The 27,886-nt window shown below is 39.8% G+C and overlaps 1 protein-coding gene across 1 annotated transcript; it reads right to left on the minus strand.

Annotated features, from left to right (window-relative positions):
• Window positions 1-2,699: 2,699 nt before the first annotated feature.
• Window positions 2,700-12,211, minus strand: LOC140162925 (uncharacterized). Its single transcript, XM_072186239.1, is given in 5 exon segments — window positions 2,700-4,308; window positions 4,311-4,951; window positions 4,954-6,753; window positions 8,694-8,921; window positions 12,060-12,211. Coding segments are annotated over 4 exon segments (2,748 nt in total). The 5' UTR covers window positions 8,869-8,921; window positions 12,060-12,211; the 3' UTR covers window positions 2,700-4,176.
• Between the last annotated feature and the right edge of the window lie 15,675 nt (window positions 12,212-27,886).

Genomic DNA, 27,886 nt, shown 5'->3' on the forward strand with positions numbered 1-27,886 from the left:
GGGGAGGAGGTACTTAGTATCAGCGGCACACCCCTACTACATACCCAAATCAAACTTGAGTAGCCCCCGGTAGACTGAGCACACTTTTTGCAGATTGTTGCGTTCCACACAATTCCTATAGGACTAGGACAAAATCTGAATTTCAAATCAAATTCTGCCAAGTGAGGCAATCAAAATATTAAAACTCCATGTAACTAGTTATATTTATGTGACCAGGGGCCCATTTCACAAAGACTTACGATTGATCTTACGATTGAATTAATAGGGGATTATGTGTGGTGGATCAATTGTAAGATCATTTGTAAGGCTTTGTGAAACAGGGCCCAGATCTGATCCTAATCAACATGTTGCTGTTTCGCGCGTGCATCAATGCGGTGTCTTTAAGCGTGTACGTTCATACGCCACCACTTTGAGCATCCGCTAGATACTTGAAGCTGCGCCCAATGAAATGCGCACTGATGTCACTACCACATTAGGCAAAAGTGAGGACAAAAACAGTAAAAAAATATTTATAGAAAATAGTTCATAAAGGACTTTGCAAGCAAATATTCAAGAGACCTGCCGATTCTATGGAATGCAATAGAATGCTTTGATCATTTAAAAATTGGTATCACAGTTTTGCACTTCCTTATTGGAGTCGTTATATTATACTAGTCTAACTCATGAATATTTTACACCAAGGGTATATCTAATTCTAACTGTGATCATAATTTGGAGTTTGGAGTATTTTCCAACCTGTCATAAAAGATGGAACCTTACATAAGTATCAAAAAGAATAATTGTAACTTTGTCCTAGCCCTATCCATACAACTCTCAAAACCATTATATTGGAAGCTTACTGAAATCTTAAACGGAAGCCTTTTTACAATTACATAAGTACAATCAGCCATTCAACTACCTGCTAAATCAGCTTACACACCTACTCCTACATATCTCACGTAAACTGCACACAAAAAAATATCATTACACTTCAATATAAAGATGCCACTTCCTGAAGAGATTAAAAGAATTGGTTCTGTGCATTTTGATACCTTTCTTGTCACAATACGACTAATTCCTTCAATTTGTATCCATTTAATTATAAAAAAAGGTAAGTTTGATCTAAAAATTACAACATTTCTATTGATTGTCCATCATAGAAGACATGACCTTAAGGGGGTACTACACCCCTGCCCAATGTTGTGCCTATTTTTGCATTTTTCTCAAAAAATATAGTTCATTGGGGACAAGTAAGATATGTATATTATAGGGGCAAGGACCAGGGTTCGAATTCGTTTAAAAATTTTGCGTAGCAGTTTTTGGCTAATTCCTCACAATCAGGATACTTCCATATACTAAAGCACTATAAAAAGTGCTATATAAATGCAAAATTGGGTAGCAGTTACTTCAAAATGTGGAGCAAACTGCTATGCGATACAGCCGAATTCGAACCCTGGCAAGGACTACAACTACTGCGCTGGAAATTTTATTTCAGCACAGACAACAGTTGTGGAGTTACAGTCAAAAATGAGGGAAACCACTATTTGATCAATAAATCAATAACTACTTGCTTTGAGTTGCTGAATTTTCAGTACAGTAGTTGTAGTCCTTGTCCCTATAATATACATATCTTACTTGTCACCAATGTGCTATAATTTTTGAGAAAAATGCAAAAATAGGCAAAAAAATGGCCAGGGGTGTACATGTAGTACCCCCTTAATCTCCCACACTGGGGATATATTTCAAAAGTCACCCCTTCAGGTAATTCCATTTGAAAATTCACATCCCTGTGTGGAAAATTAAGGTTGTGTCTCCCATATATAGCGGGTGTGTGGATTTCAACAAATAGCTCAATTCACAAGGAACGTCTTGCTGCCAAACAAATCTTGCTTAGGCCAAAAAAAAAAAATGGTTTGTCTCAAAGCTCACGAGAAATTTAAAACAAATGCGAAATCGATTTTTTTTTTTTTTACTATTTTGAGAAAAAAGTCTGATTTTCGCCGATTTTTTCTGAAAAAAAAACTAAAAAAAAATTTTTTTTGGAGCTTTGAGACGAACCTTTTGTTTTTTTTGGCCTTATTTTGGTATTATATTGTGTCTTGTCTCAAGTTGAGAGTAGTAATTGCATGTTGGATTTCTTAGTGACCGATTTAAATTATGCGCGCTAACCTAATACCACAGGGTGTATACACACGCGTAGAAGGGCGATTTGACCGTGTAAACGCACTGATTCGAGTCTACCACTACAAAATCCAACATGATGGTGTTACTCTCAACTTGAGACGAGACACAGTATACATGTTTTATGTTTGTGACTTTTACAGAATGAATAGCCCAAGGCTGACATTATAAATTGCCTCAAGTTTCGATTACATTACACATTTGTTTTTTTTAAAGATGCATTATTGTCAGTAACTATCCACAGGTTGCACATACAAGTACAGGGCAAACCTGCAACAGATTTTGAAAGTCAAATCAAGGATTCAAATGTGCATGAATGATGAAAGTCCCATCTGCAATAACTGCCACGTGTCATGTGTACAATACAATTATACAACATACAATGCAGAAATTGTCAGATGTTTATAGGGCAGCTGTTACATGCAGATATAGGGCCTTCTGGCATCACATGCTTGGACCCTTGAAATTATCCTTGGTTCAGGAATTTAAATAACTATCAATCATCAATTTTATTAATTATTAATTTTCCTGTTAACTTACTTTTATACTCTTATCCTGTACACACATTTTGTCAACCTACCTGCATGAAAGCTCTCAGTCTAACATGATCTCTCCCTTTGCATTTATACGTGTATGTATGTATAATGCATTGCACAATGCCGCTATACCATACACAGTTAGCGTACATGTGCTTACTATTAGCACTTTTAAAACATGCACACATGAAGAGCCCCATCCACAAACGTTTAAAGGGTTTTGAGCAAATCATCGATACACATAGTTAAGTAAACCTGCAAATGTGTGTCTCAACCCCATTAGCTCAGTTGGTAAAGTGCTGGACGTTGGTACAATTTCATGTTTTCAAAAACGCTCGATAGTAAGCACATATATATGCTAACTGTCATACAGGGCTCGAAAAAATGTTAATTTCCCGGGAAGCAAGCTAAATTTCCCACAATTTATAACATGTTTTTATATACAAAAAAGACACAATTTCCCTCCAAATACCAGAATTTCCCTGCAAACACCAACATTTCCTGGGAATGAGCTTCCCCAATTCCCCACTTTTTCGAGCCATGACTGTCAAGTTAGAGTTAGAGTAGTGCCAATCATTGATCTTATGCATCAATTTAGCCATCCCCTACTAATGTTGCTATGTTTAATTCTCGGACACAACATGTACAATTTGAAAGCAAAGAGTGTGTCCACATGCATTGATGAATCTGACGCTGTAAACTACGCAAGACTCGGAAAAAATATACACCAATCACACTACGCTATGTTGTTACTATCTGTCGGTCGCTAAGGTCCGAGCTTCTGCATGCTCACACATTTGACACGGCACATACTTTTGTCCGAGAATTAAAAATAGCAACAGTATGTCACCTAATTACATTTACGTTCACACTATATAGTGTAGTTTCACATTGTACGGTACAAAAAACAATTATTACAAACACTTTTTAAATGTTGCTACTTTAGCTACATCACATTCACATAGATTCTACTATATGTAATAACTTTCTTTGATGCTACACATTGGAGTAAATAATTATTCTAGAATCATTCTACATGTACCACTAAGTAGACTAGATATATAATAAATGTATATTGCATAATAACCCAAGTTTTTAGGGGGCAGTAAGAAGTGTCTTGTTTCTTCACAAATCGCTTAATTGCCATCACTGTATGGTCAATATCATTCTGATAATTCAAATATTCTACAAAACCGGTAAATTCCTCCTTATGTCAACAATATTTAAATACCATAATGTTGTTGGGTGCCGTTTTTTGTAAATAAATTAGGTGCATGTTTTTGAAATTTAACAGCCTCAGTGTGGTGCACAGATATTTACATCACTGAGCATCAATTATTACCAATACCACTTCTGTCTCAATCACTGCACAAGTAAATATATAATTATTATTATGTATTAGCGTAGCCATGCAGGATTGTTTTCAGAGGGGTCCGAGAGAAAAATAACTTGACGAAAAATGGAAATTTCTTGCACCCAATTACTTCTTCTTTACTCTCATACTCGCCATCAATTTCCCAAAAGTGTCCACATTCTTGACGTTGTTCGGATGACTGAGCAGAAGATGTTTCTTGAACCAAGTGTAATTACGGGACAGATAATCGCAATAACGCGACATTTGTACGTCGAGTAGCCCAAATGGCGTGCCACGTGGCGCTTCAGAGACGTCGGGGTCGAGAATCGCTTGTGACACTTGGTGCACTTCAGTTGACTTAAGTTGATTAACGAATCAATGTTCTGCAATTTACCCGTTCCGGATTTGGCGCTGGTTTTAGTCGGTGCAGGGGGCTTCTTCTCCGCTGCTTTCTTTGCCATGATGTGAATCTGAACATGACGCCTTAGTGAGCTGACGTACTGGAATTGTTTATTGCACTCGATGCATCGATTCTGGCGCTTGTCCATCAGTAGCATAGTTTCGTTGCTAGTACTAGAATTCTCGTCCTTATCCAGATTTAGTCTCTGTACCACTCCCGACGAGATGCTGCGATGATTCAGCCGTGCTTGTCTGATAGGCGTCTCACGTTTCGGAGATTCCGGTGCTACCATTTTGCGTGCGCTCGCGGGCGATGCCGACCGGCTGGAGGGATTCCGCAAGACAACTTCCGATGTCTTTGAGGAAGCAGACAGTGATTCTGCATCCTTTTTGACAGGGGCTCTCAGTTTTGTCGGAGTTGACAGGACTGGAGATGCACGTGAATTAGTGGTTGAATCTAATCCACGATCGCTTGAGGAATCACGATGCTCGCAAGCAACCTGCTGGCTCGTTCAACCATCACAATCGGCACTGTGACCTTTGTGGGTTGTACTTTACTTGCATCCCCATTCTTAGTTTTGTCCAATTTGACCTCTGCATTTTTATTCTTGTCCGACTTGGTTTCTCCATTTTTGTTTTTGTCAGAGTTGTCGTCATTTTTCTTGCTGGTTTCCGTCTTCTTGCCACCGTCGTCAGAATTCTTCTTGATGTCCTGTTTCGTGTGTAGGGTATGAGTGCTATTGGTATCATCCACCTCATTGTTGACAATCAAATTGATCCATAAACCAACCTTCATTTTCTTGATGGCTTTGGATATGAGAGGGATGGTACGGAACTGCGGGTGTCTGCCGTGCTTGCTCATCACGTGACGGCGCATCTGCGTGTAATCAACGTTTTCGTACTGGCACAGCGAGCACCGATAGCGATTCAACTTGAAATGATTGCAACAGTGCTGCTGCAGTCGACGGATGCCCGACAGGTGCTTGTGACATTTGCGGCATTTGATGTTCTTCTCATCCATGATCTGAAGGACGCGATTCTTTGCGATCTGCTCGCTGCTCAACTTACTACTGCCCACGATATGACCTTCGCGACGATGGATCTGCATGTGACGGTTCACGTTACGTGTACTCGCAAATGTCTTCTTGCAGACCGAGCATGTCGGTGTTTTAACAGGGGTGGTATTTCCACTACCCCCTTCCTCATCAGAAGACCCATCCTCCTCCTCCTCATCATCATCTTCATCTGACGAGGAGTCTAGTTTCTTCAGCTGTTGTTTCAGTCCAGCATCCCGGATTTGCACTTGCAATTGTTGGTCCCGATATTTAACCATGGAGTCTACCTTACTTGGAGTCAGGTGGTGCACATTCAACAGATGGCGCTTCAAATTGTACATGGTCTTCTGCGAAGAAAAACACAGGTCGCATTTGAAGTGTGGCTTCTTGTGCGCACGTTCGTGCCACGCCAACGCCGAAAAGTTTTTGCATTCCTTCTTGCATACTTTGCAGATTGCTTTCTTTGTGTGTCCCTGCTGATGCTGCTGTTTGCCATTAGCGAGCTTCTTCTGCTGACCCAGAGTGACCCTTAACACCTGTTTCGATGAAGTTGGAGTAGACCCATTTCCAACTGGTTTAGCTTTCGACGATAGTATAACTTTACTGGGGCTATTTGACACTGTGTTAACGACGCTGGATGACACCTTTGCATTTTTCAGCAGAGTGTGCAGAGTATTTCGCTTCTCTACTCCGTCCGTCTTCTCCGAGCCTGGACTCGTCTGGCACTTCTTTGCGGTTTTCTCTGCCTGCCGAATGGCAATCTCACCGACAAGTTTCGCCGTGCCATCACTCTCGTTTTTCCTGAAGTTGCTCAACATGTCGAGTTGACTCTGGTAGAGAATCTGATCTGGTCTGATAACCATCTGCTCCATGGCCTTTGTAGTAGCCGAAATTGGCCGGACTAAGATATACGTCGCATCCGGTTTACGAATAATCATCTGTTGCTTCGGTTTCACGTTGATAGGAACTTTTTTGTTTGATTTCATATTGGTTTGACTAGCTTCCTCCTCCGGGGCCTCTGGCTCTATAACTGGTATGGGTTCCTTATCTTGACACATCCACCGCTGAAGACCAGAGGGGGCACTCTGTGCTGATGCTGCTATTGCATTTTCAACACCAACACGCATTGTGCAGAAATTCTTCTTGTGATCGACAAAGTTTAGCAGACCTCTGAAGAGGGAACGGCATGCTCGGCACTCAAAGATTACATCCGTTTCTTGAAGCAAGAGTTGTCTGACAAAGGGCGTGCCTATGAGAGAAAAAAAGACAAGTATAATGATTACAATGTGATCAACCTGAGAATGATCCATATGCCATCTTCTAAACATGTTCACAATGGAGTCTGGACTATTCTTTTTGAAATCCATACACTCCTATGGATGATATTATTACCGTATCTAAAATCTCACTCACAGGGGTGTAGATTTCAAATGGAGTCACCCATTCCGGTAACCCCATTTGAAATTCACAATCCTTGTGTGGAAGATTACGGTCATGTCTTCCATAGGGGGTGTATGGATATCAAATAGAATAGCCAATTAAAAGCACAAGTTGGCAAAGCCATCATCAAAACCGCACCTAAAATGGACAGCATCACAATAACTATTGGCCATACAGTGTACCAGGTCATGGCTGTATATCACTGGCACAACCACCACATGTGGGTTCGGTCCCAGGGTTCGGTAAGGCAACAACAAAAACCTGTGTTCTATGGGCAGATGGACTGACTTGTCATGTGGGGTCAGTCAGTCTGGATAAAATCACTGTCATCACTGAAAGCGTGTACAATCTGAAATTTAAGACAAAATCAATCCCCTTCAGCCCAAAAATGGCTGTTTTTAATTTCATGCAGCTAAAAAAAACCCACAACCCTGAAATGCAAAATCTGCGTCACCCAGACCCATAGAACAGGGGTTTCATCGCCTAGAGGCTAGAGCATGTACTAGTTTTTCCTAACAATGTGTGCTGTCAGCAAAGAGCTTAGACCCAAAGAGAGTGGACTAGGAATTGGTCATGCATAATGCTATGGCATATCCACCATCGGGTGGCGCACATGGAGACCAAAATAGTGAAGCACTATCGGCAAAGCCCGATATACAATGATTTGAGTGTCATATGGCGTTTAACTTATAAACATGTGTTATCGCCACATCCAGGCCTGGAAAATATGTTCATTTCCCGGCAAGAGAGATAAACTTCCCTCCAACTTAGCAGGATTTCCCACCATTATGTATTTCTTTATTCAAAAAAGTAAAATTTCCCTCCAAATTATCAAATTTTCCAGCAAGGAGATTGCCAAATTGCCATTTTTTCCAGACCTGGCCACAACAAGCGCACACTTTAAACAAAGTTCACCCGGGGAAGGTGAAATAATGGGGGGGGGGGGCCCAAATATTTTTCTTGCCCCCCCCCCCAGTTTTGAGGCAAAACCCCCCAAATCACGTCAATTTCCACTTTTTGCGGCAATTTTGGCCCCCCGAAATTCACTTTGCCCCCTTCATTCCCCGAAAAAAATTCATGGCGCCGCCACTGTGCAGAGATATACTAAATGCAGAGATGCCACTTGCTTGTTGAAAAAAATCAGGAAGTTGCGAAGCGTAGCCACTCATTCATTGCCAAAAAAAATCCTGAATATTTGGCTTAAAATAGCAAAAATCAGGAATTCCTGACTGATACATGTATATCAGGAAAAGTGGCATCTCTGTAAATCTCTGTGATATTCAGTGGCTTCATTTTTGCCATATAACATGTTGGCCCGTCACTTTCAAACCGTAGTGCGACCCTGTTGAAAACGCCTTGCAATATTGTGTAACTAGTACAAAAGCAAATTATAGAAAAATATGAAAAGGAAAACATATTTATAGACGAATCCAATTTCACACATTCCTACTCCTCAATGGCAGCCATAGCCGCGACGGGGACCCAGCTATCTCACCTAAAATGTGAAATGATGCGGCCTTGAAGGGTGGTATTTTAAACTGCATTCTATCACCCGTGTTACCGTAGACAAAAGAATGATGACAGTTTACAACACAAAAGAATCTAACATAAAATATTAAGCAGGTTTAATCCACCCAATTGGGCACTCACACCACCTGTTTGGTGCATGCGGGGAACCAAATATGGCCGACCAAATCCTGACCATAGCTTGGCTCGTTGGATTCGTCTATAGAGTTGCAATGTACCTACCTGAGATAAGGACATCAAAGATCTGAGACACCCCTTGACGTGCTGCATGAGCTGGTGGGTTGAGGATGGTAACATCACGTTTGGTCTGCGTATTTGCCCGTTGCGGTGATGGTGATGTAGGCGGGCCATTGACAGTGATGGTCACTGGCTTCAACTGAGGCGATGAAGCGGCCATCTTGGTGATGATGATGGAGAATCACCAGATGATCTTCACTTTTTGGTTAAAGTCTGAAACCAGAACAAGACAAAATTTCAATGGTGCATGGTATTATCTTTGCAGGGGTAGACATAAGGAGCAATAATCAGCTGGCCTTCGGGCCAGCTGGGAAGGTTTCCAGCTGGCCCAAGGGCAAATCCACTGGCCCAGATTCTACTAAATTGTGTTTCTAATATTGTATCATGTCATCAATTCATAATTATGCCAAAAGCCCAACTGGCCCATCCAGAGAGAAAATCTCCTGGCCCGACAAGAAAACTACTGGCCAGGGCCACCGGGCCAGTGGCTAAATCGACTCCTGTCTTTGATCCCAAACTGCATGCATACATGTAGTTGCATACCTGGTACTCAATGAAACTAATTGGGTCTAAGTACATACTTATGCCTATCAAAATCAGTTACATTACATACTCCCGGGGGGGGGTGTACTCAGTACAAATGACCATACGGGGACGTGCCGCAAACATGGGTAGCATTTTCAGCCTTTTGGTATATCAATGACCCCTTTTTCAAAGCCTATTTTGGTATATGAATGGGTCTTTTTTTCAAATTTTTCTAAATTTTTTCGGAAAATAGCCCAATTTTTCCCTAATCTAGCCAATTGTAAAAACTAAGACAATTTGGGTTAAATTCGGCCGAAAATTTTGCCTTTTGGTATATCAATGGGTCCAAATTTCTTGAAAAAGTGGTATATTTATGAGTCCACTTTCAAATTCTCAGCGGCACGTCCCTACCAAAACCAAACTTGAGTACCCCCTCGGGCATATACTATCCACAAAGTGGCCGGTAGTAGCTGGTAGTGTAACCGGTAGTGTAACAGCCAGGGGGCGCAGGTGGAAGAGTGCTCCCCCACATGACTCGTACCAGGCTGATCTGCTCCATCTCCCAGAATTGCCCTTTGAATCTTCATTTTAGCATGATATAAATTGTATACCTTGGGGGGCAAAATTGACAAATTTAGCACAAAATTGCCGCAAAAAGCGGAAATTTACGTAATTTGGGGGGGTGGCCTCAAAACTGGGGGGCAAGAAAAATATTGGGGGGGCAAATGCAAAACACCCCTGGTATATATTGGTGACAAATAAGATGTATATTATAGGGGCAAGGACTACAACTACTGCACTGAAAATTCAGCAACTCAAGGCAAGTAGTTATTGATTTATTGATCAAATACTGGTTTTCCCTCATTTTTGACTGTAACTCCACAACTGTGTTGTCTGTGCTGAAATAAAATTTCCAGTTCAGTAGTTGTAGTCCTTGCCCCTATAATATATCCTACTTGTCACCAATGCGCTATAATTTTTGAGAAAAATGCAAAAATAGGCACAAAATTGGGCAGGGGTGTAGTACCCTCTTAAAGTTCAGGGAGGCCACCAAGGCCATTGCCTATACCCCTTTTCAGTTTTGACCTTGCTGCCCCAGATCTTTGTCAACTTCAAGGTATTCTTCATACAGGTCGTACACGCACAAAATTTATGATTTTGTGATCCTTACAATCAGACAGAAAATTGTGCTCTTGAGTGAAATCTGAGCATATTTTATTTTTTACCCCATTTTGAGGATCATTTGAGGGTCATGACTCAAAATAAGCCCCCTTTTTAATATTGGTGTCAGAAGTGGGATTCATGGGGGAAAGGATTTTTTGGATTAAAGCAAAAGGGGGAAGGGCAAGCAATTCAGGGACCAGGGTTGATGTGCACCCCCCCCCCCTATTTTACCCTCCCCCAGGGCTCATAATTATTGTAGCCCCCAAGTGGCAAATTTACCATTTTACAGAAAATGGAGCGACATGCTAACATAACGCGGGAGTCTAAATTCACTCAGTTAAATACTTTGCTCACCTTACACTAGAGGTGTGTCATAACGGGCAGGGGATGGGGGACGTCGTATCTCCAATAGAAGTGAAAATTGCCTAAAACGGTTGGCGGTGGAGTATCCGGTTCGGTGACAAATTAATTGCAAATTAATATTTTAAACCAGACAATAAACAAATGGGTCCCTGTCATTCTCTAGTACGAGCAATTGCTGCAACACCACATAAAAAAATTGAACATGAAAACGGCTGGCGATGAAACAAAAACAAACAACCGGTACTATTTACCCATGCACCGTATTAAAACATTTTTAGCAAATTTTAGTGCATGTACAATTTTAACAAAATTTTGTTGAAAATAATTTATGTACCCAAGTCCCAAACTGAGTCTGATTGAAATGAAAGAATGGTAAGAGGGAATAAATGGTGATATAGGAATTGAGAAGACCTATATTTTGCACTTGGGCCGGGGACATTGCACCAATGAGCATGCATTCATAAAAGAGAATGTTGGTACGCTCACTGACATTCATGAATGACATGACCAACTATAAATTGACGACAAGCCTGCGACCAAGGCTGTCACATGCATGTACACCAGGACATGTACACAGGCAGTACAGGCACTCAGATTTTCCAAATGATTGAGCCCGTTATATATTTATCACACAATAAACATAATGAGCCAATTTAGATGAATTCGCTAATCACACTTACACTTCTAGAAAGACAAAGAAAAGCGACACAACTTTCCAATTATTGATCTTTTTGTAATCAAACCGGCCGCCGATCGGAGCAGCTTGTGCATGTGTACGAACTGTCAATGGCACCTTGCATTGAGGACGCTCATGTCATGTCGGTAAATCTCGAAAACACACGATATGGAACAAAACGCTTGTAATTATTACTTCCTTGAGTATTTTTTGATACCAATTGCATTAATTAATTTTATTTTTAGCCATAAAAGGAAGCGCGCGAACCGAAACCAAAGGGGACATGTACTGACGTCATGCCAGACAGACTTGCCATGCGACAAAATATTCGGCATTATTTACAACTTCCGACATAAATTTGCACAACAAAAACATGCAGTATTTCTCACTTTTTCATTCTTTTCTCCCAATATTTACATGTATATACACTTCTTGTTTGTTTCTGAACATAGATATAAAAGGTCTAGTGCAAAGTTGGATGCAAAAAGTAATTTTTCATGATGAAAGTAAAATTCGGTTCCGAGGACGCTGAGCGTACTCCTGGGCCAGCCGATAATTCGTCAAAGCCGGCATTTCGTCAACAATTGCTACATGTTTCAACAAAATTCAAGATTTTAACGTACCTCTTCGAAAATAATCGTCCGTAGAGATGATGTAATAATCTTCACGCTTTATTTTAGTAGTATTTTCGTTTCTTGAATTGATCAAATAACGTAGAAAATCATGAAATATTCCGGCTCGACAGCGGTCTTTTACGCAGCTGCGCCCTGTAATAATGGCGTAGTTGCCCGTCTTTCTTCTCTAAATACGTTCCCACAATGCACAGCGACATCTCGGAATGGCTTGGATTTTAAAATATATAGCCGGATGGAGTAATAGATAAAAAAATTAAAATGTCTTATCTACAGCTAAAAATTACACTTACAACACATTTTGAATATTATAATTTATAAATATTACCATCACTATAAATTAAATACTTGCTATGCTTAAGTAAAGAGAAATTTGTACTCAGCTAATTATAAAATATTACCCTGCGGTCGATGCTGTTCAGTTCCATTACGCAGCACCAGCGCACAGGCAGGCAGCTAGCCGGCCGCACGCACTGTACACAAATTTATAATAGCACTGCTGCATTCAACTCTGGCTCTGCTCTTACAGCACTAGCAGCCGCCCAATGCATCAGTGTTATGGAAAAGCCTGGGAATGGATTGCGGGTGCGTTCTGGTGCGTGGGATTTAGAGCGTGGGCATGTTGTGCCTTGCCTCTTAAATAAATTGGGTTAGGGAATTATTGTGGCTTCTTTTGTTTGCTGCAATTTTGCTAATATGATTCGCAGATCGCATAATTTCTGCGACGGTCAAATTTTCACCATGATGTTTGTGCGCCGGGGATGAAAGCTGATGAACCATGGACCTCCTCTTTTTATAAAACTCAATGGAGAGTCACGTGTATTTTCCAATTTTCAAATTCTCTGGACATTGCCGGATGGGGTTCTCAATCAATTGACGCATATGCACCAGCTCTGCAGCTCTGGCCGTTGTTGCCAAAAAGGCTCCACATCATGATCTGCATCAGCATCGTCAGTAGATAGCATGATTAGTGATGACTCATCAGTAATTCGTCGCTATACCAAAATCATATAGGAGCTTATAGGGCCCCATATCATGGTCTTATTATCCAAAGGGCATTACAAAATAAATAGCATATTTAGATTATGAATGATAGGTGGTACGTAGCCTACGTGCGTGCCTTGAGCATGTTAGTACCCGTACCCTATAAATAAAATAAATTGTTTTTTTAGACTCGGCTACCCAATGAGCCCATTTTTGATGATCATCAAAAATGACATGATACAGAAACGTTCAAATTCTCAAATGTATGTTGTAAATTTGACAACATATTGGCTTAATAAGTTGGGACAAAATCACCCTTTAAAAAAAAATTTTCTGTCGACATGGTCGATGACCAATTGTTTGTTCTAAATTTTATGACCCTAGTTTTTTCAAAGTGTTTGATTTCCTTGCAATTTTTTTTTTTTGCTGAAACGATAAGGGCTATTCCAGAAAATAGATGCACACCCCCTATAGAGGAGTTCGGATATCCGGACTTTTTAGTCGTGACTGTTGGAAATCCAGACTTTTAAAGTGCCCAAAGGCAAAAAAATCCGGCAGAAAAATAGTTCAAAATCAGAAATCCTCAATTTGAGAGCTCATTTTCAACATTTCCATGATTTTTCCTTCATTTGATTGGATTTCCAAGCTTTTTCCAGTAACATTGGCAACTGGAATCCCAGTCGTTTTCAGATAGCAGACTTGGAAATCCAGACTTTTCTTTGATTGAAAATTTACTCCTCTATAGGGGGTGTGCACCTATTTTCTGGAATAGCCCATTGTTTCAGCTTACAGATTATAGACATAAAATGTTTTTTTAAACTTGTCGGTTTTCGTGTTTCGAGGGGAATGGGGGAAGGCTTACCAGCATTGATCACCTTAAGATTTTAAGTTCCTGGAGTGGAGGTCATGCCGGGGCCTGGACCACTAGATGGTTGATCATTATACGACGCATCAGCTTGACGAAACTGAGGTAAATCCGAGAATAGTCCCACTCCTGCCACCAACTTCTTCACTTGGTACTCTAAATTTTGCCATCAATATACGGTAATATATACGAGCGTATAGTAGGCCTACCATTTTTTCACAAATTTTTATGCTTTATCAAATTTGTCCGCCCTTTTATTTTTACTAATTCTTGTTGCCGCCCCCTTCGTTTTCGCCGCCCCTGTTTTTGCCGCCCCTTCTTCTTCTGCCGCCCCTTCATTTTCGCCGCCCCTGCTTTTACCCCGGGGGGCTGGCGCCCCAAAGCCAAAAAAAAAAAAAAAATACGCGCATGGTGAATTCAAGGAGGGCTCAGTCTGCATGTGTCCTACATTAACCTATGCAAACATCATTCTAGGCCTAGGCCAGTATTACATACATAGGCGTAAATCCAGGGAGGATGAGGGAGGGGCATATTGATAAGATGGTCTTTACAATCATCCCCCACACTCAATGGTGACGCATGTTGGTTTCTGACCAAATTAACCTCATAATTGGCTATTTGACGTATACCTGCAGCAGATAGCTAAATCATCAGTTCTGATATCAGCAGCAGTTACTTCATCCACACTGATATCAGCAGTAGATATAGCTTCTTCTATTCTGCAAGATATCAGTAGATATCAGAATGTTAAAATTTGAATTGCTTGAAAGTTATTGAAAGTATTGTCAAAATTCCAAACTTTGGATAGTTGACATTTTAAAAAGTGTAGGATATAGCCTACAGGGTGTCTCAATAAAAATAGGCCCTGTGGATCGGGGGACATAACTTAAAATATCAGCAGTAAAATTAAAACTTTCTTGCAGATTCAAAATCCATGAAGTGTCTTCTATAGATTGGTGCATAAACCATCAAAATCCGTTCACTCGTCACTGAGATAATTGGAAAACTATACAAATAGACTCATTTTTTGACCTTTCCAATGGGACAATACACATTAACAATAATGTGCTGCATTGTAGTTTAGAACGGAAGAAATGAATGAGGTTAAGGGTCGACTAAGTATTGTTGGTCGAACCAGACAAAAAGATCGATTTTCATTATCTAAATCCAAATATTATTGAAAAATAACACCTTGATGTTTTGCAAAACTTCACTTTGCAAACCTTGCTTGATTTATTGTTGTTAATGAGTTATGTACGTTTTACAAAATAGATGTTGTTTCATCCCTCTTTACAAAATAACTCGTGAACCACAGGACCTACAAAGTACAGCCTGTCTCAAAAAAATTGTGCAAGTAAAAAGCGCCCTCTATGGCAATTAGAAAATACCGTTTTGACATAACGCTTACATCAACGTCAAAGGCGCTGTCTTAGCTCTTAAATGCCGTTTGTTCTGTTCAATTTGCTTGTTTTAATCTCGAGATATGTTTAGCTAACAACGGAAGGGTAAAATCACAATTGTGCCACTTTTACTAGGGGAAGAGGACTGCACATGTAAATCAATGACAGCTGATGTTGACATGTCTAATGCACTCCCCCTTCGTGGCTCGTGCATAACACGCATCAACATCAGGGAGCATGCATTATTTTGTCTAATTTCTCTCCCAAGAAGTAATATGCGCTCATTAACCTATAAGTTTGCAATATGTTTGTCTTTTAACATGTCTTGAGTGACAAAAAAAACCCAGTATTTACCATGATAAAATCATTGACATGCACATGTATGTTATTTTACAGCAGAATGTGAAATATCTATTTCTCTTTTTATCTGTTTTTAGGTGGAAAAAGAGAATCATATAATACCTGTATCATGATAAAACAGTAAAAACTATTTTTATTTGTTGTGTAATAAATATTGATGCGTTCTTTTGATTTCACGAAGGAACTCTTGATAAACTTGATGCTATCACTGATTTACATATACAGTCCTCTTGATCTTCCCTAATAAAAGTGGCACAATAATTGTGATTTTACCCTTTCGTCGTTAACTAAACATATCTCAAAATTAAAACAACCAAATTGAACAGAACAAACGGCATTTGAGAGCTGAGACTACGCCCTTGACGTTGATGTAAGCATCATGTCACAACTTTATTTTCTAATTGCCATAGAGGGCGCTTTTCACTTGCACAATTTATTGAGACAGGCTGTATATCTGTAAATATCAATGCAATTTTTGCACAAGCTCACTACCATTTGGAATATGATGTGAACTACCAAATCGCAATAGTTTGAAATAGTATCACTAGGGTAGGAGATAACATGCCTGATCAGCAACTATGAGCTACTATGCCTCTTTTCTGTTATTGATGTTGTTTATCATTTTGAAGGAACCAATTTCTTTTGAATCAAATATTTCAGCCACTTCAATATAAAGTTCAGCCCTACTGTTGGTTGACTAATGTATGTATAATAATAAGTATACATTAAGTACATATCATTCGATTTATGAAGTTTACTTCGAGGATGGTTAAATTTATATCAAAAATACAAAAAATATTCAAATTTTAATAATATTTGTTATTAGAAGGACATTCCTTGTATTCAGAATGCAATTCGATATGTCTGATGTGTACTCTGTTCCCACAAAAAAATACTGTGCAAACGTTGCTATCCGAGCCCTTAACCCAAAGAGATACGTGTGAAAAACATTCTTTGGGAGATTGATTGATTGATTTCGAACTCCTACTCAGCAACACTTGGCGTTTCCTTTTATTTCTTTTATAATAAACTTCACATTATTGTTAATGTGTATTACCCCATTGGAATGGTCCAAAAATGTGTCTATTTGTACAAACTTAATTATCTCAGTGACGCGTGAACGGATTTGAATTTTTTTGCACCAATCTTTAGCAGACACCTAATGGTTTTTGAATTTTCAACTTTTTTTTTTATTTTACTGCCGATATTTTAAGTTATGCGCCACTTTCCATAGGGCCTATTTTTATTAGGACACCCTGTACATGTGTGGCTTCATACTTAAAAGGGCATTTCGTGATCCACAGCCTCATCCCCCCACTTTTCTCAAAAAAAGTTAAGATTTTTATACCACTGGAAACCTCTGGCTACATAATGTTTATGTACCAAAAAAATTTTCTTGCTGATTAATTCATTTAGCAAAAATATCGTCAAATTTGAATTTCGTTCTGGTATACCATTATAAAGCACTATTATTCGCTAAATACGCGCTGCTTAAACGCGAATAAAACATTTTCTAACGCGCTTGCGCCACATGTTATATACACAAACATTGAAATCCTTGTACTGGGGAGTCGTCTTACCGCAGCAGCTAAGGGCTAGCTCCCCTTCAGGGGAGTCGTCTTACCGCAGCAGCTAAGGGCCGGAGTCTATAAAACGTACTAGGCCTGACTTTATTGTAGGCCTCCTTATTACCGAATCAAATCAAATCTGAAAACTTACCCACTTCTGGAAAATTTACCGATCTAGCTGTTATGAGCGAAAGACATCAAGTGACAACGCCTAAATTCTTTCCGAATCACCTTACATGCCTGAGTGAACAAACTCTGAAACGCCTTTGTTAATTGATAACAATTACGCTATCAATAAATGCTTACTCATGTATGCTTCATCTCTGTATAGAAAATACATTTATTCGCTAAATACGCGCTGCTTAAACGCGAATAAAACATTTTCTAACGCGCTTGCGCCACATGTTATATACAAACATTTAAATCCTTGTACTGGGGAGTCGTCTTACCGCAGCAGCTAAGGGCTAGCTCCCCTTCATGTGAATCAAAGAACGGGAAAATCAGGAGTAAACATTAGGATGCTCAACATTTTATTATTAACACTAATCAAGAATCAATTATTGACTTGCCAAAAATATAGTCATGATACAAATGCTTATTGTTCATTTTAGATTATACAAACATAATAACAACATTCATTAAATGCCTAAATTGAGAGATACAGATTTTCTGACATCGTCAGAATCTTGAATGTAGCCATCTTTAGCGTTCTCTGAACGCCATCTTCCATGCTTTTTAAAAAGCCTATCTGGGACGCCCAAGTTAGCCGCAGCCGTAGCACCTCCTGCTCTTAAACTAGGGTACCTGCAGGTAATATGGGACCATTAAGGACGTTTAGCTTATTTGCATAAAAACTAAAGAAGATATGCCCACAAGAGATTGTTATGATGAACAACCTGTCCTTTAAGATTAATAAAACAGGCAATGTTACCTTGTTTTTATGTTTGTTTGGACGCTATGACGTCAAAATGACGTCATCGTCAAGTGTCCCATATTACCTGCATGTGCAGGTAATATGGGACACTGTGTTATCTCTATGGTGAAAATCAAAAGTTTAGAAAATCACTCTTTTGTTCTAAAAACATTTTTGTTACATGATTTTGAATGTTAAATGCAAATTTCTACAAGAAAATTCAATTTTCTAAATAGTTTTGCTTTTCGCATTGACAATGCACACAATTTCCTATGTGTCCCATATTACCTGCACCCATTCAGTTGAAAATCAGAAAATAATCATTTATAAAAGGCAAGTCCCACTTGTCAGTGGAATTTTACCTGCTGATAAGCTTAACCCATCACCTAAAGATCATAAAAAGTGACAAATGCACCCTCAGTACCAGAGTTTTTGGATACACAATCATAAAATGTGACGTCATTGATTTTATATCAGGCCAAAAAACGACATAATTTTTTGGGTAATTTCACTCTTTTTGGCATTGATTTCCAAGAGTTTGATACACAGACTCCAAAACTGCATTTCTAGAAGCACAATTGATGTCTCTAAACACTTAACAAATCAACTTAAAGTGTTTACCTTCTCTAAGCTACTTTTTGTTAAAATGAAAACAGGTGTCCCATATTACCTGCTGTCCCATATTACCTGCACCTACCCTATGAAGAGAGAACTTTTTGGGATCCTCTCCTATCTTCTTTATAGCATCACGGAATACTTCGCGCGCTCTTGTGTATGAAAGTTGTTTGTTCCTAAGCTTAAACGAGGATGATTTCTTGCAAAAAGAAAGCCCACAAAAATAAATTGATCAGATAATTCATTCTCCAGTAACCCTGATAACTGTAAGAACCGCGTCACCATAGCTACCGGACAAGTGACTTTCCCAGTAGCCGATATGATAACCCACGCACCTTGTCTGTATATGGTCGAATCCAACGAAAAGTGTACACGGCATGTTCAGGGCCATAACTTAAAAGTATTATTCAATTGGCATTCGTTATCTATGCCCGTGTTAACGGGGCATAGATATTGTATTTGTTGTGTTTAGTCTTCGGCTTCTCCTTCTCCTTCTTATCTATGCCCGTGCAACGGGGCATAGATATTGTATTTGTTGTGTTTAGTCTTCGACTTCTCCTTATCTATGCCCGTGCAACGGGGCATAGATATTGTATTTGTTGTGTTTAGTCTTCTCCTTCGTCTTCGCCTTCTCCTCCTTCTCCTTAAGACCACTTCTTTGCACTCCTCTAGCTCAAGAACTAAAGTAGCCTCGAGGCCCATACTTGGTATAATGATGGCCCATGACCCCTGAAAATTTCCTAGGGTACCCCCGACCCCAGAGGTCAAAGGTCATGGGCTACAGGGGGCAATATGTGTAAAATTTCAAACAGCTCTAGCTCAAGAACTATAGCGCCCTCAGGGTTCATACTTAGTATAATGATGACCCATGACCCTCAATGTACCCTATGGTAACCACGACCCCAGAGGTCAAAGGTCATAGGCTACAGGGCGTAATATGTGTAAACTTTTAAAACAGCTTTAGCTCAAGAACTATAGCGCCCTCAGGGTTCATACTGGTACAACGATGGCCCATGACCCTTAGATATTTTCTGCAGTAACATCGACCCCAGAGGTCAAAGGTCATGGGCTACAGGGGGCAATATGTGTAAAATTTCAAACAGCTCTAGCTCAGGAACTACAGCGCCCTCAGGGTTCATACTTGGTACAATGATGACCCATGACCCTAGATGTATTCTATGTTAGCCGCATCCCCAGAGGTCAAAGTCTAAAGGGTTTAAAAAGCAAAATAGGTACGACTTATTAACACAGTGTAGCGCAATAGGTAGTATTTTGTCAGCTACCTGTGTTTGCAATGATAAAGGTCTGAATCGTACGTCAAGGAAATTGATCACTTGACAAAAACTCCCTTAAAAGGGAATGTGTAGGCATTTTGATTTTTGATTTTGGACCACCTCAAAAGGTTGTCATGATGGGACAAGGGGTGTGGTTGATTAAGGGATGGGATATTAGAGAGTGTGGTCCAGTCTGGTGGTGTTTTAGAGAGTGTGAGGGCCTGATGGAGTATAAGAGAGAGTGAAGGCTTGATGGGGTATTAGATTAGAGAGAGTATGGGTCAGTCTGGCATAGGGCCTGCACTTTGGCTGGACATTTGAAAGGGGCGTGAATTCATTTTTGGATACGCCCCTATTATAATTTGGTAATACTCGACTCACACACATTCCGTATATACATGTACCACATGTAGTAAATCTGCCTGCTTTATCTGTACTTTGCCGTTCTTAAGCAAATAGGGTAGTTAAACACGATTTCATCAAACATTATAACAATAGCTCTTTTACAGTGTGCAATCATCCCGGGAAATAATTGGGCAATAATAGAGGATGTGCGTGAAATTATTGATTGGCTCCATACAAAGGAATTGAACCGGTGTCCTTCACCGTAATCATGGCGCAATGCAGTACATTCAATCAAACGTTGTCGTCAACCTATTTGATCGTACATGTAGCCTATAGTGCATTTGTTATGTGTGTGAGACGAGCTGTCGCGGTAGATTGCAATAGCTTGTAATCATGCTTTTGTTGAATGAATTTGAGTACTCCGCCATATTTACGGTATGATACGTCATAATCTAGGTGATTATTTGCATTGGATGTCTTGAATACGCTGGCGAGGTTGTGTAATAATCGGATTAATGCTATAACAGTAGGTGAATACAAGTTTTGAATATATCGCGTTGCAAAGCCCCATTCAGTGATCCCAGCGAAAGTGAAAAAAAAAATCAAATTGTTACTTTTATAAAAAATTTAATGAAAACAATTGGCAAAAAACCCAAGAAAACGGCAGTATTGACGAAGTTGAAGCCCCATTCAAATACATGTAGCTAATTTATATATACTGTCAGTATATAAATTACAGATTCACGTAAATGCATTATTTTTGTCTTAAATAGGCCTACACGGCTTAGGGCTGAACCACTAGCAGAAGACACCAAGTTGATGTTTTATGACCTTTGAGTTTGACATTCTTTTGTGGCGAGTGACATGGTCAGTTCAATTCACGCCGAGTGTCCTTGACAGGTTTAACTCTGCTTCAGTGGTCATGAAAGAATTCAAAAGATAACCTCTGCCCCAACAATCCCAAGCAATTGTCTGAAACTGCTCTTCGGGTGATGTATCATAAGAACTCAGTCGTCAAATGATGATAGTCATATAATGACCAAAAGATTATTACTGACTATATCATTGAAGACTGAGTTCCGCAGTCTTGTATGATTTTTACGATCGTCCGGATGAAAAAAAATCACTGAATGGGCCGTTAGTTCCCTCCTCTCCTTACACTGGCAATATGAATCAAAGAAAAATAAAGAAAAAAATAAATAAAACAAGAAAAAAAAAGACAAAGAAAAGAAACAATAAAAGAAAAACAAATATGAAAAGTTCGAACAATATTTGGTTTATAAAATTAATGTGACCGTGATGAGGCTCGAACTCACCACCTTCCGATTTAAAGTTCGAAGCGCTAGTGTACCAAATTCTGATGCCTTACCAAGTGAGCTGTGCTCCTGAGATACGAAATAAAAATTAAATAATACACTGTATACCTGCTTGTGTTGGTAATTGATTTACTCAAATTCCATAATGGTACAGTGCAACAGAGCAAAATGCCCAAAATTTAAAGCTATATAATTTATGACCACTATACACTACACACATAAAAAATACTAATACAAGGGAATTTCAACGTAAGAATCCAAACAATTAAGTACCAACATGCACAGCATTGTCCTTATATCACATTTGGGTTTTTAACAAAATGTTATCAAACCTCTACTGTGATTGGCAGCTGCACAAGGCATCTCTTTGATAGTTGATAATGGCCATCCATTCAGCAAGTGGCTACTAACTGACCTTGACAGGCTTGAATGAGCACTGTCATCTGCTACAAAACCATCACACTCTAGGACCTGGTCACTCCATAATGCTACAGGGAGCACAGTACTTTGACAATGGAGTGAAAGACTATTATTATTGATTAGGCGCGGATTTTAAAAGTACAGCTCCTATGCGCTCTGACCAATTTATAAAGCATTTCATTAGCTTTAATTTGACATATTGTTTGACATATTTGGAATTATGGTAAATCATTAAATAAAATATTTATTAATTAATCAATTATGTCAATTAATTAAAAATTTAATGCCAATATGCATATTTCTCTGACAGAATTGTAGGATTTGACAAGAGCCATCTTTCTTGTAAGTTTGATTCTTATAACATACCGGTATCGTATTGCGTCCCGTTATAGTTGAAAAAAAAAATACGCGTGCAGGACACACACACACACACACACACCCCACACCCCCCCCCCACCCCCAGAGGATCGTACCGTTTTACAATCGTATAACATTCATTGGCGCTAGTAGTAGTAAATTCCAATTTTCTTTGCTTTACCTCACTTGTTCTGCTCAAAGTTAAAAGGGGACATATCTGACAGTAAAAGCTTACATTTTATGGAAATTATGTTTAACTATTTGCTTAAACAGCACAAAACAGATAAATCAGACAAATTTACTATACATAGGCCTATACATGTATGGTATGCCAAGGACTGTTTAAGAATATAACATTAGATTTATGATATTTACTTCGAGGACTGTTATATATAAAAAATGTGAAAAATATCAAATTTTAATTATTTGTCATAAAATTTGTATTATATCGTGAATTTCAAACAATGAAATTCATTTGATATCAGAAAGACATTCTTCGTATTCAGAATGCAATTCGATATCTCTGATGTGCCCTCATGTCCCACAAAAATACTATCGACGCTCATTCCAGATCCCTTAATTTGGTTAATTTTCTTTGTCTTTTTTTTTCTTTTCTTGTTTTATTTATTTTTTTTTTTTTTTTTCTTTGATTTATATTGCCAGGGTAAGGAGAGGAGGGAACTAAAGGCCCATTCAGTGATTTTTTGATTTTTTTTCATCCCGGCGATCGTAAAAATCATCAAAATTCAGATTTTGGATACTAGACTGCGGAACTCAGTCTTCAATGATAGTCAGTAATTTTTATATTTTGGACATTATTATGACTATCATTTAAGGACTGAGTTCTTATGATCCGAGGAGCAGTTTCAGACAATTGCTTGGGATTATTGGGGCAGAGGTTATCTTTTGAATTCTTTCATGACCACTGAAGCATAGTCAAACCTGTCAAGGACACTCGGCGTGAATTGAAAGACCATGTCACTCGCCACAAAAGAATGTCAAAGGTCATAAAACACCACTTTGGTGTCTTCTGCTATCTAAAGGCCTATGGCTGATTTTGTACCTTTCGTCATTGTCATAGATGTGCTAACATAGCTTGCTAGTGCAGTGGTTCAGCCGAAAGCCGTGTGTCTAAGACAAAAATAATGCATTTACGTGAGTCTGTAATTTATATACCGGTACTGACAGTATATAAATTAGCTACATGTATTTGAATGGGGCTTCAACTTCGTCAATACTGTCGTTTTCCTGTTTTGTTTTTTGTTTTCATTAAAAAATTTATAAACGTAACAATTTGATTTTTTTTCACTTTCGCTGGGATCACTGAATGGGACTTTATAGCGCGGATTATTCAAAACTTGTTTTTACCTACTGCTATATAGTATTAATCCGATTATTACATAACTTTGCCAGCGTATTCAAGACATAGGTTATGTAGGGATAAACTGTACATGGGTATAGAGGCCCTGCATGCTTTTATCGATTGGCTCCAAACAAAGGAGTTGAACCGGTGTCCTTCACCGTAATCACGGCGCAGTAGCCTACAGTCCATTCAATCAAATGTTGTCAGTGTGCGAGACGAACGATGTATGAGGTCACATTACCACTTATCATGCTTATTGTAAAAAGTTTGTCCAATGCATATACTGTGTGTATTGTTCCCGGGTATTGTCAATGCAGTCAAGCAAACAGGTATTATATTTTGAAAAGGCCGCTATAGTATATTCACAGGGGTGTCTTGAATGGCCAATCGTGTGGGACATAATCAAATTGCAGTGACTGCTTCCTTTGTTACCACATGTCAGTCATCTTGTGATTATTGGACCATGTAAACCTGCAAAAAACGAGCCAAAGTGCAGGCCCTATGTGATGTTTTAGAGCGAGTGAGTGTCTGATGGGGTATAAGAGAGAGTGAGTGTCTGGTGGGGTATTAGAGAGAGTGAGGGTCTGGTGGGTATTAGAGAGAGTGTGGTCCAGTCTTGTGGTGTTTCAGAGAGAGTGATGATCTGGTGGAGTATAAGAGAGATTGAGGGTTCTGATGGGGTATAAGAGAGATTGTGGTCCAGTCTGGTGGTGTTTTAGAGAGAGTGGTGGTCTGATGGGGGTATAAATGAGAGTGAAGGCTTGGTAGGGTATTAGAGAGAGAGTGTGGGCCAGTCCGGTGGTGTGAGCATGAGAGGGATATCAAATGAAAGCTTAAAACAAGTGCTTTCACATGGTGCTCACCAATTTTTCGTTTATTTAGGGGAAAGGGGTTAGGTGTGGTCACGGGCATAGATATTCGTGTTTGGTAAAACACATTACTGTGGCATCTAGTTATCTATGCCCGTGTTAACGGGGCATAGATATTCTGCTTATGCTCTTTATTCTTCTCCTCCTCTTTCTTCTTCTTCTTCTCCTCCTCAAGATCAGTCCTTTGCACTCCTCTAGCTCAAGAACTAAAGTAGCCTCGGGGCCCATACTTGGTATAATGATGGCCCATGACCCCTAGAAACATCCTTTGGTACACCTGACCCCAGAGGTCAAAGGTCATGGGCTACAGGGGGCAATATGTGTAAAATTTGAAACATCTCTAGCCCAAGAACTATAGCGCCCTCAGGGTTCATACTTAGTATAATTATGACCCATGACCCCTAAAAGTATTATATGCTAGCAATGACCCCAGAGGTCAAAGTTCATAGGCTACAGGGAGCAATATGTGTATATTTAGGAATTTAGGTACATAGGATGTCAACCTTGAAGGTATATAGGATGTTAGCCTTGTGCTCATCACGCTATTGCCAAGGATAATTAAATCAGGATGTGACAATAGCTTATTAGCATGTGTCCAATTGATTCTTATGTATATATGTATTGTTATAGAGCTATTCCAGATGGAGTATGTAAATTAAATGGAACAGCCATTAAAGGGACACTCAGTTTTGGGATTAAAGGGGTATTCAGATTTTTTTTTTTTTTTTTTTTGATTTTTTTTGGATGGAACATGTTTATTGATTTATTTAAGGAGGAGCGCCTCAAGCGTTTACACAGCAAATGCAATTAAAGGGCATTCCTTGATTTTCAATTTAATATTTTAGTCAGTATACTGATAGCCCTTTTAGAATCAAACATATTACGGGGTGTCAGGTGGATTAAAGGTGTCATGATAGGTTAAGGGCCGAGGAGTGTTAGGGTGATGGAATAGCCATTAAAGGACACTCCGTTTTGGGATTAAAGGGTATTCAGATTTTTTATTTTTTATTTTTTATTTTTTTTGTATGGAACATGTTTGTTAATTTATTTAAGGAGGAGCGCCCTCAAGCGTTTACACAGCAAATGCAATTAAAGGGGCATTTCTTGATTTTCAATTTAATATTTTAGTCAGTATACTGATAGCCCTTTTAGAATCAAACATATTACGGGGTGTCAGGTGGATTAAAGGTGTCATGATAGGTTAAGGGCCGAGGGGGTGTTAGGGTGATGGAATAGCCATTAAAGGGACACTCCGTTTTGGGATTAAAGGGGTATTCAGATTTTTTGATTTTTTTTTTTTTTTTTGTATGGAACATGTTTGTTGATTTATTTAAGGACGAGCGCCCTCAAGCGTTTACACAGCAAATGCAATTAAAGGGCATTCCTTGATTTTCAATTTAATATTTTAGTCAGTATACTAATAGCCCTTTTAGAATCAAACATATTACGGGGTGTCAGGTGGATTAAAGGTGTCATGGTAGGTTAAGGGCTGAGGGAGTGTTAGGGTGAAAGTCATCACGGGCATAGATATTTGTGTTTGGTCAAACACAGCTGTGCCATCTAGTTCTCCTCCTTCTCCTTCTCCTTCTTCTCAAGATCAGTCCTTTGCACCCCTCTAGCTCAGGAACTAAAGTAGCCCCTGGGCCCATACTTGGTACAATGATGGCCCATGACCCCTAGATACATCCTAGGGTACCCCCGACCCCAAAGGTCAAAGGTCATGGGCTACAGCGGGCAATATGTGTAAAATTTCAAACAGCTCTAGCTCAACTACTATAGCGCCCTCAGGGTTCATACTTGGTACAATGATGGCCTATGACCCTAGAAGTATGCTATGCTAGCCGCAACCCCAGAGGTCAAAGTTCATATGCTTTAAAAAGCAAAATAGGTACGACCGGTTAACACAGTGTATCGCAATAGGTAGCATTTTGGTAGCTACCTGTATTTGCAATGATGAAGGCTTCAAATATACGTCAAGACGTACAATGGGGTTAAGAGGTTAACCGCTTAAAGGGACACAATGTTTTGGGATTAAAGGGGTATTCTCCAGTCTGGTGGTGTTTCAGAGAGAGTGAGGGTCTGATGGAGTATAAGAGAGAGTGATGGCTTGGTGGGGTATTAGAGAGAGTTTGGGCCAGCCTGGTGGTGTTTTAGAGCGAGTGAGTGTCTGGTGGATTATAAGAGAGAGTGAGGGTCTGGTGAGGTATTAGAGAGAGTGTGCGCCAAGCTGGGGGTGTTTTAGAGCTAGTGAGTGTCTGGTGGAGTATAAGAGCGAGTGATGGCTGGGTGGGGTATTAGAGAGAGTTGGGGTCAGCCTGGTGGTGTTTTAGAGCGAGTGAGTGTCTGGTGGAGTATAAGAGAGAGTGAAGGCTTGCTGGGGTATTAGAGAGAGTATGAGTCAGCCTGTTGGTGTTTTAGAGCGAGTGAGTGTCTGGTGGAGTATAAGAGAGAGTGAAGGCTTGGTGGGGTATTAGAGAGAGTATGGGTCAGCCTGTTGGTGTTTTAGAGCGAGTGAGTGTCTGGTGGAGTATAAGAGAGAGTGATGGCTGGGTGGGGTATTAGAGAGAGTTTGGGTCAGCCTGGTGGTGTTTTAGAGCGAGTGAGTGTCTGGTGGCGTATAAGAGAGAGTGAGGGTCTGGTGGGGTATTAGAAAGAGTGTGTGCCAGTCTGGTGGTGTTTTAGAGCTAGAGAGTGTCTGGTGGAGTATAAGAGAGAGTGATGGCTTGGTGGGGTATTAGAGAGAGTTTGGGTCAGCCTGGTGGTGTTTTAGAGCGAGTGAGTGTCTGGTGGCGTATAAGAGAGGGGGTCTGGTGGGTATTAGAGAGAATGTGGTCCAGTCTGGTGGTGTTTTAGAGAGATTGATGGTCTGATGAGGTATAAGAGAGAGTGAAGGCTTGGTAGGGTATTAGAGAGAGTATGGGTCAGCCTGGTGGTGTTTTAGAGAGAGTGAGTGTATAGTGGAGTATAACAGAGAGTGAAGGCTTAGTGGGGTATTAGAGAGAGTATGGGTCAGCCTGTTGGTGTTTTAGAGCGTGTGAGTGTCTGGTGGAGTATAATAAGAGAGAGTGGGGGTTTGGTGGGGCATTAGAGAGTATGGGTCAGCCTGATGGTGTTTTAGAGCGAGTGAGTGTCTGGTGGAGTATAAGAGAGAGTGAGGGTCTGGTGGGGT

This window comes from Amphiura filiformis, chromosome 10 (assembly GCF_039555335.1).
Source record: "Amphiura filiformis chromosome 10, Afil_fr2py, whole genome shotgun sequence".
Taxonomy (NCBI): Eukaryota; Metazoa; Echinodermata; class Ophiuroidea; order Amphilepidida; family Amphiuridae; genus Amphiura; species Amphiura filiformis.